The sequence below is a fragment of the Salvia miltiorrhiza genome, chromosome 1, assembly GCF_028751815.1.
Source record: "Salvia miltiorrhiza cultivar Shanhuang (shh) chromosome 1, IMPLAD_Smil_shh, whole genome shotgun sequence".
Lineage (NCBI taxonomy): Eukaryota > Viridiplantae > Streptophyta > Magnoliopsida > Lamiales > Lamiaceae > Salvia > Salvia miltiorrhiza.
The window spans coordinates 40,344,301-40,353,830 of NC_080387.1; the positions used below are offsets into that span (position 1 = coordinate 40,344,301).

Here is a 9,530-nt window from a genome sequence, read left to right on the forward strand (position 1 = left end):
AATTTATTTTTCATCAGTATATACATCTTGTTCATTAGATATACGTTTTATTCATTAGTATTATATGTCTTATTCATTGTACTCATGTTACACGAAAAATAGGGGGTCTCACTGGAGCGCGCCCCTATATATATATATATATATATATATATATATATTGGGAGAGGTTCAAGAAAGAACCATAAATAAAAGAAGACCGGAGAACCATTTTCAGCCATTCGATCAACAAGATCTACGGTGGATGCATCATCATGTTGGATGAATACAGATCCTGGGTTCGAATCCTGAAGGGAGCATTTTTTTTAATTTTTTTAGTGCATTAATTTTAACAGCGAATGCATTAATTTTTACAGTGGATGCATTAGATTTGATGGTTCTCCCGTTCTCACAAATAATGTAGTTCTCTCTAGAACCACACCATATATATATATATATATATATATATATATATATATATATATATATATATATATATATATGGGAATGAGATTTGTAAGAGTTGATTTAATTTATTATATGGTTGATATTTATTCGGAAGAGAATTTTTTTTACCTAGATTCGAATCCTGCAGGGAACGAAAATTTTACTAATTTTTTTAATATCGTTATTCAGCAATATATACTACCTTATTCAACACTATATATACCGTCTCACAATCTCGCGAAAAAAAAAAAATCTCAGTAATTAAAACCTATCCCTATATATATATACATAAAAATATAAGAGCATCTGGATTGGTAATTTTATGGGAATCAAATTAATAAGGTGCAAAACTGCATATTTATATATGTTTCCGCAGATTTGCACAAACAATGAAAAGCAAATATTGCAACAACGTGGTAACCAAAGTAGCTAACGCATCTTCCTAGTGTTACAACTATTAATCCATCTACTTTCGGTCCATCTCTTGCTCCAATATTACTTGACTTCACGTCTCATAAAAAAACCATGAAAACGAAAACAGAGCGGTCTATAATTGGATAGAAATACATATATGCAAGTGGAGTTGCATATGGTGTTATTGAGTGTATCTTGAATAGCATGAATGAGCAAGTAACATAAATGAAGTTGGATCAGACAGTGTAGTGTGGGTTGACATCAATGTCTAACCCCCTTAACTTTGCAAACGACTCCACCTTCCCTTTGAGTGTGTGCAGCTCCCTCAACCTCGCAACTTCTGCGCGTCTCTTGGCTTCCTCCGCCATGATGCTCATCTCCCTCGACGCGTTCTTCTCGCTGAACATTTTCGTCTCCGCCGATTGCAGCCCGTGGATGGTTCTCTGTTCCGCCGCCCATGCTGCTTCTCGAGCTTCCTTTCCGAAATCCTTTTGGGAGTTGAACGCAGTCTGATAATTCAAACCAAATTAATTAGGGTTAATTATGTATAGTATTATAGTAGTATTATATATTGACAAACCCCACCCTTTGGTTAAGCAGGAGATTCCAAGCTCTGCCAGAGAGAGCATATCGGACTCCAAATTTGATAGGATCAAGCAGCATGTACGACAGAATATTATACAACCAGATCACACCAGTCCATCCCCACCCGATTTTCTTCACCCCAAACATGTCAGATGTCACCTCCGCAGATAACAAGGTTGCAACCTGTAATTTACCGCATCATAACTTATGTGAAATTAATTATGTTCAAGTTGGGGACATAAATGAAGAAAAATGTGCTGACCAGTTGTGCAACGATGAAGGCGGCGACGAGGAGCAGACCGGGTCGCTCGGTGTAGGACCATCCTCTGGAGCGAGTGACGAAAATCAAGGCTTGGCTGATGGTGCTCACTTGAAGGTACACAGCAGATGATAACTTGCCTTTCAATTCTTTGGAGCTCTCATCTATTAGCTCGCCAACGTGCTGGCTGAAATCTTCTACATGGAAATGTTTCTGATCAAGAATATATAGCACACAGTTAGATCAATCATGCATGTCTGGATTAGTGCTGATCTTTTTTATTAAAGTTGCATTCTCTTTAATTGTAAATTTATCTATACCAATAGAAAAAGAGCCTTAAGCACAACTTGTAAATTGCCTATTTTATCCCTATTACTCCCTCCGTCCACCAAAAAAACTCTCATTTGGGGTTCGGCACGGAGACTAAGAAAGCTGAAAAATGTGGTGTAAAGGTGGTGTAAAAGACTAAAATGGTAGAGTAAAGTGGGGCCAATAGGTAAAAGTGTACTAATTTTAAAAGCAAGGGAGGGTATAATTGTCCAAAAAGTAGAGTATGAGTTTTTTTGGTAGACAAATATTTAAGGGCAAGTAGGAGTTTTTTTGGTGGACGGAGGGAGTATATATTTTATTTTAAAATTATTTTACACATTACATATTTATAAGAATATATTAATTCAAGATATTACACTAAATCTATGTAATATATTTCTATAGCTATTGATAAGGCTTATAAATAAATATATCCATTCAATAAATTATCTAATAAAAGTAATGAATTAATAATTTTTTTAAAACAATAAATTATCAAATAAAATAACATTAATTACACGTACAACGTATGTTCTTTCTGCTAGTCATAAAAAAAAAGGAAAAGAAAGTATTGATTTTTTATTTTTTTTATCTCATATACTCTAGATTCGTAGAAAAGTTTATTCCATATTTTATACTTATGATAATATTATCATAAATTGAAATAAAAAGAAGAGAAGAGTGATTGCAATGGAAAAAAAATTCTATCATATTTGAGGAAAATTATCACCTACGAAATATGTGAAAAGAGTGGAAAAAGAGTGAACATATATATTTTCTACATTTTTCGATCAAAAAGAATGCACCCTAAAAAAACAATGCAAGTGTGGTATTTACCGCGAAAAAGGTTGTTTCATAGGCTAAATAGAAGAATATAACGGTCATTAGAGCAAGGTAAGCTCCTAGAACGATCCCAGTCGCGAAAATTTCACTCAGCTTCCAACAATCGGGCAATGGAGACGGCCTCACTCTGTCTTTTGATATTGTCATAATAGTACCTACAAGTAATCAAAAGTGACAGTTTTTGTAAATAAAAGTCATAATTATTCTAAATAAAACTAGTAATAGTTATAAATAAAAGTGACAATTTTTATGAATACACCCGCATCGTGAATGTGCCTCAAAAAGAAAAAAAATTAGTATTAGAGATGTGCAGAGCATATGTTGCAATGTGGATACATTCTTACCATCATTAAGAATTGCAATGACAAGAACCATAAACGGAGGGAAATCGAACTTCCAAAATGCTGTGAGCAACATGAATCCCATCTGTGTCACAAATTAAAGGACACCATTACTAATATTTATAATATACATTCACATTGTTGAAGAGGAGCGTTTGTAAGCTTACCACTATGCGTATAGTAATGGACACAGCATATATCTGCAAAAATAAAAAATAAAAATAGAAATCACAAACTCATGATATGCTTGCAACTATTGAGTATTAAATTAAGTTTGATGTTAACTGTGTAGTTCTTCATCCTCTGGAAGATGGCGCGGCTCGTTAAGACGGCGCTGATGATGACACTCAGCCCCGGCTCAGTGAGTACTATGTCGGATGCACTGCGAGCAGCATCCGTCGAATCCGCAACTGCGATGCCTATGTCTGCGATCTTCAGCGCCGGCGCGTCGTTCACTCCGTCCCCTGTCATCCCGCAGATGTGCTTCCTCGTCTGCAAGATCTTTACAATCTCGTACTTGTGCTCTGCAACCACGAACGGATCATTTAAAATGATTTGTTGAATAAGCAAAAAAGAAAAAGAAAAATGATGATGATGATACCTGGGAAGACGCCGGCGAATCCATCGGCTTTCTCGATGAGTTCCTCCACCGGCAGAGCCGCAGCCGAGGAGTCTTTGTGGTCACCGAGTAATGATGATGAAGGATACATGTTGGTGCCCATTCCAAGTCGCCGTCCAGTCTCCTTAGCAATTGCTAGTTGATCACCTGAACCATTTTCCCCATCAACATTTGTAATAATTCATAATCACAATTAATTCACAATCACGATAGTAACAAAATAGATATTTGAATGTATGAAGGTGGAGATGAAAATGTGGAGTTGATGAGTAATGAAGAAACCTGTAATCATTTTCACACTAACTCCAAGATCAAGAGCTTTCCTGATAGTCTCTGCGCTGTCATGACGGGGCGGATCAAAGAGAGGGAGAAGGCCAAGAAATTCCCAGGGCCCACCGGGGCTTTCTTTGCTTCCTTCCGGGACTTCCTGAAACCAGTATAAACTTGTTATTTCAAGGATAAGATGCTCAAAATTAATCAACCAATCATAGTAAATGTGATGAATCATTAAAAGCAAACAAGCTCAACTCGTTGGGAATGAATCAATATCACAATTGCAATTCAGGTTACCTGACGAGCAACAGCAAGTGATCTGAGGCCTCTCTCAGCAAACTTATCAATGATAGAATGCACTCTCTTTGCAATGTCTGATTTGTTATATGCCAGGTTAAGAATCTTCAACAAAATTTGGAAATCATGAGTCTTCTTTTAGCTTAGTAATGTAAATTAAATGTTGGGATTAGGCAGTTGGGAGGTACCTGCTCTGGAGCACCTTTGCTGACTCTATGCATTTTTCCATGAGTGTCTAAGTAGGTGAGTGCAGTCCTCTTGTCAGTCGGGTTGAAAGGGAGGAAGTGAACTTCTGTTATCCCGGCACGTGCCTTCCCACCAACATACATCAAGTAAAGCCTAATTACTTCATTCCTTATTTAATTTCTCACCATAGATAAATTTGCAACTAATAATAGTATACATATGAAGTAGTTACCTCTTTAGGATCATCTAACATGGAAACAATGGCGCAGTCAATAGCGTCTTGATTCTCCAACCTTGAAGCTCTTGCAGCCATTAACACAACCATATCCTTGTCAACATCTTTTGCGAAGACCTCAACGATGTTCTTGTCGACCGTAAGCTTGTTGAGAGTTAGAGTGCCGGTTTTATCACTGCACAGAACATCCATCCCGGCCATTTCCTCGATGGCGGTCATCCTCTTCGTGATGGCGCCCTGTTGGGAGAGGCGGTGGGACCCGATCGCCATGGTCACCGACAGCACCGTGGGCATGGCGATGGGGATCCCACCGATCAACAGCACGAGAAGGTTCTCTATGGCGTCGCGGAATTTCCTTTTCTGGCATGCGAGCACGATGACCTCGATCACCATGCCGGTGGCGATGGAGCAGATGCAGAAGTTTCCGATGGATGTCAGGACCTGCTGAAAATGGCCAACATGTGTGGTGTTTTCAACGAGATGAGCTGCCTTTCCGAAGAAAGTATGAACTCCGGTGGCGATCACGACTGCTTCGATCTCGCCTTGCTTGCACGTGGACCCGGAGTAGACGCCGTCTCCGGGATGCTTGGTCACCGGAAGCGACTCGCCGGTTAAAGCCGACTGGTCAATCTTCAAGGGATCTCCTTGCAGTAATCTGGCGTCGGCGGGAATTATATCTCCAAGTTTGATGCTAATAATATCTCCCGGAACTAAAACTGCTGCATCTTCCTCCTTCCATTTCGAGTCGCGTAAAACCTGATCATATCGTAAATTAATTCACCTTATTTTGTCTATAATTCACAACTATGAAACTTGTTAGTTGAATTCATGACTATAAGAAGAAGTAACTAAACCTTGGCTTTGGGGGCGAGGCGAGCCATGAGAGCTGCAGCTGCATTCCCAGCATTGTTCTCCTCTATAAAACTTATAGTTGAATTGACTATAAGAAGAGCCATAATGCCAATGAAATCGCTATAATCAACACTGTTTTTCTGCAATCCAAACAATTTCCATTAGGCATACACATTTCATTTAATTTACATATAACTATATATATGCTACTGCAAAATACTTAATTACCTTTCCATGAGGAATAGCAATGGCCATAATAGCTGCTGCCTCCATAACCCACGAAAGAGGATTCCACATGAATCCTAAAAACTTGAGTATTTTACTCTCCTTCATAACATTAATTCCAAAAAAAATTAAAATTAGTTGAGGAAAAATATTGAATAATATACAACATCAAATAACATGGCGCAACACCTTTTTCTCTTCAAGTTTATTGTGACCGAACACTTCCAGCCGTCTATCCACCTCATCGGAGCTCAGACCGGCTTCTGTGCATTTCAGGTTATCAAGAACTTCTTCGATAGGGATATTCTCCTATAATATAAGACATCACACACAACTTTTAATAATAATATCATTCTTACAGATTACACTCTTCCACAAAATTAAAATTACTCTATTTTTTTGGGAATGTCATGACAAAATATAATCCGTTTTCTTAATTTGAATTGTATTAAATTTTATTTTATTAAAATAACCCTATTTAATGTTTGTGAAAAAAATAATATGTGAAGCAATAAATAAAGACAAAGTAGAACAGTTGCATATAAATTATAATTGTATTTTCTTAATTCATGTGAAAGATGAAAGGATACTACTTTGATGGGGATGGAGGGAGTATTAATTACCAGATCAATAGTTTCATTGTTAATGGCCTCTAGAGCTGCAGTGGTTTTGTCCATCTCCATTGCAGCAAGCTGGAGAAGGTGGTTGTCTTCTGCAATACCCCAAAATATACGATATTTTTACATAATCAATAAGAAGAAACATCAATCCATTCTTATGTTTGCCCACAACTTTGATCAGGTAACTAAACAAAGTTCAAATTCGAGCCCAAAATCTATATATCTGCTGCACCAAAACTTCAAATATATATTTCTCACCCTTAATTTCTTTTATCTCCATATATACAACTACAATAACCTTTAAGAGTGCGTTCTCTTTAATTAGTTCAAAATTTATTATATGAAAAGTTCGGAAAACTTGATAACATTTTCGTGGTCGTCACATTTTTATCTCATGTTCTCTAAGATGGAAAAATATGGAAACTATTATCACATCAATATCATATGGAAAAAAATTCATGTTGCCCGCAAAAACTAATCTGCCCTTCAAAATATATGAAAAAAGTGGGAAAATTGTGAAAATATATGCGTTCCTCCATTTTCCATCAAAGATAAAGCACCCTAAAATTCTTGACAATAAAATGTGCATACCTATAAACTCAAGAGAGAAATCTTCTTCTTGAAGAAGAGAAGGTGCAGCACAAGTAATTGTAGAGAAACGAGAGAATATATATATATATGTAGAAGGGGATATGGTGTTGGTTGGAAAAGATTTTGTGCATGCAAAGACAGAAGAGTGCGGTTGGCAGCAAACAGTAAGAGCCAAAGGAGGAGTGGACGAGGAGAGGGAGCGGCGCTGCCCTCTGTAACCTCCGCCAACAAAGTTAGCATGCATCCATCTTTCTTGATAATATATACATATATCTATCTGTAAATTTCTATTTTCATTTTTTCTAGGTTAATTAATTTGAGTCCTCAATTTTCAGCGTTATTTAAAAAATGTCTCAAACTCACCTTTTCACTTCAAAAATCCTCAATTTTATAAAAAATTTGGTTTATCTCCGGTCTTATAGAATTTGGAAATGGAATAATAAATTGCCTAACCATAATCTGCATTATTATTCAATTGCATAAAAATCCTTAAATTTACTTAAGAATCTGATGGGGTGACTCATCTTTCTATCGTCAAATTCTAAAAGGCAGCGAATAGATCAAAATTTTACAAGGTTGGAGATTTTTAAAATGACAATGTAAGAGTTGGGGACACTTTCTAGAAAGGATGATGTTAAACAGCCACATTATGGCCACCCATAAATTATTTAAATTGAAAAAATATTAATTTTTGTAACTTATTCTATACATTGTAACTTTTTTATTTTTATTAAAAAGATATATATAAATAAAAATGAGTTTGAGACATTTTTTATTTTAAAAAAATCCTCAATTAAATAAATCAAAAAATTCGGAATACAATGTGACTGCATAGATTTTATTGTTCAAGTACATAAAGTTCGGAATACAAATTAATTACTAGTATTAACTTTTTATAAAATTATTTAATCGAGAAAGCAAATTAAAAGGCTGTGGTGAGTGGAAGTAAAACAAATGAAGAAGAATCGTACGAAGTAGTGATATTGTCATGCATTTTATGTATACAATGTTGCAGTTTTGATATTTCAGCTCAAATATTCTTTTATTTTATTTTCTAGAAAATACGACAACAACTACCGGCTCGTGTGGAATATACTCATCCGTACGACGACACTCAAGATTGAAAGTTCTCATCTAACTTAGTACTTGAAATTTCATCAAAATTCTCATCTATCCAAGCTATGCATCGTTACATATTTTACAAATTTTGAAAGATACTATAAATTGCCAGTTATTCTTATGAAGGATGTGCGTAAAACATGATCCATATATATTTATAGTTCCAAGGTTTTGAGGACAATAATTTATAGTACTACTATTCTGGAAATTCGGATAAAAAAAATAGGACACTAAGGAGGTGATTGGTATGATGGAATGGAATGAGGGTGGAATGGAATGGAGGTAGGAATGGAATGAAGGGAGGAAAGGAATGACAAACCTTGGTGATTCCTTTGCTTGGTATGCACAAGGAATACAAAAGGAATGGAATTGTAATTCCTTGTTTGATTCCATTCCTATGATTGGTATCTAAAAATAAATTTTAGGAATGGAATGGAATTATTTTGTTTTGCTAAATTAGCATTTACATCATAATTTATCAAATTGGCATTATTTTGCATCTCTCTTCCACCTCTATTTTGTGTTATATTTGTAGGGACAATCCAAAATATGCACTGGGGTAAAATCGAAAAGAAAAAAAAAAAAGAATATTAATCAATTTTTTTAAAAAAAACTGACTTATTTTCCATGCATATTACTACTACACAGAAACATGCACCCGAAAAAAAAAAAAAAATTTCTTGCCCCCCACAACCCCACCCCCCACCCTACCCCCTATCTTTTTTTTTTTTTTTCTCGTCACCCCCACCCACCCCCAACCCCCAAATTTTTGTTTATTTTACTCACCACCCCCACACCTCCCCTCCCCTCCCCTCCCCCCCCCTCAATTTATTTTTTTATTTTCTAAAAAAAATCTCGCCACCCCCACCCACCTCCCACTAACCCCCCTCCCCCACCCCCCCCCCCCCCCCCCGTACCTCCAAATTTTTTTAGGGTAAATTTGGTTTAGAACATTAATAAATTTTCAAATTTTGGTTTTTCCCACAAACTTTCATTCTTGTTTCAAAATACATAATAAATCACTTTTTTTGAAATTTTCCATAGTGTGATTTTTCGGCGAATTTTTTAAATGACGTGGCGTCGAACTTGAATGATGTGGCATATTTAAGGGTTAAGTACCACTTTTCCCCTCAACGTTGACACCCCTGTCACCTTTAACACCCTAACGTCAGGGTTGACGTTGTTTACCTACCTCAACGTTTCAAAACTAAAGCAAAATGCCTCCACGTTTTAAAGGCCGCCCCAAGCGCTGCTCTAATGGGATCAATCACCGTTAAAACGCATGGGGCAATTCGATTGTCATGTCACATAATTTTCATGTAATTACATTGTATTGCCA

General features: G+C 36.3%; 1 protein-coding gene across 1 annotated transcript; it reads right to left on the reverse strand.

Annotated features, from left to right (window-relative positions):
* Positions 1–765: 765 nt before the first annotated feature.
* LOC131015463 (ATPase 11, plasma membrane-type-like) lies at positions 766–7,131 on the reverse strand. The gene is made up of 17 exons (XM_057943887.1): positions 7,073–7,131; positions 6,485–6,553; positions 6,051–6,170; positions 5,865–5,963; positions 5,639–5,776; positions 4,782–5,540; positions 4,552–4,674; positions 4,364–4,468; positions 4,076–4,220; positions 3,776–3,940; positions 3,460–3,698; positions 3,342–3,374; positions 3,178–3,259; positions 2,828–2,988; positions 1,685–1,894; positions 1,423–1,605; positions 766–1,346 (listed from the first exon to the last, which is right to left on the reverse strand). The coding sequence occupies exons 2-17, from the start codon at positions 6,542–6,544 to the stop codon at positions 1,074–1,076; spliced, it is 2,895 nt and encodes a 964-aa protein (XP_057799870.1). The 5' UTR covers positions 6,545–6,553; positions 7,073–7,131; the 3' UTR covers positions 766–1,073.
* Between the last annotated feature and the right edge of the window lie 2,399 nt (positions 7,132–9,530).

What these genes read in the sequence shown, in the direction of transcription:
- LOC131015463 (XM_057943887.1), bottom strand. Translation starts at nt 6,544, where the DNA reads ATGGAGATGGACAAAACCACTGCAGCTCTAGAGGCCATTAACAATGAA. An exon ending in TTGCTATTCCTCATGGAAAG is followed by an intron (nt 5,777 to 5,864) that starts GTAATTAAGTAT and finishes TTTGGATTGCAG; the next exon opens with AAAAACAGTGTTGATTATAG. An exon ending in GCCTCGCCCCCAAAGCCAAG is followed by an intron (nt 5,541 to 5,638) that starts GTTTAGTTACTT and finishes CGATATGATCAG; the next exon opens with GTTTTACGCGACTCGAAATG.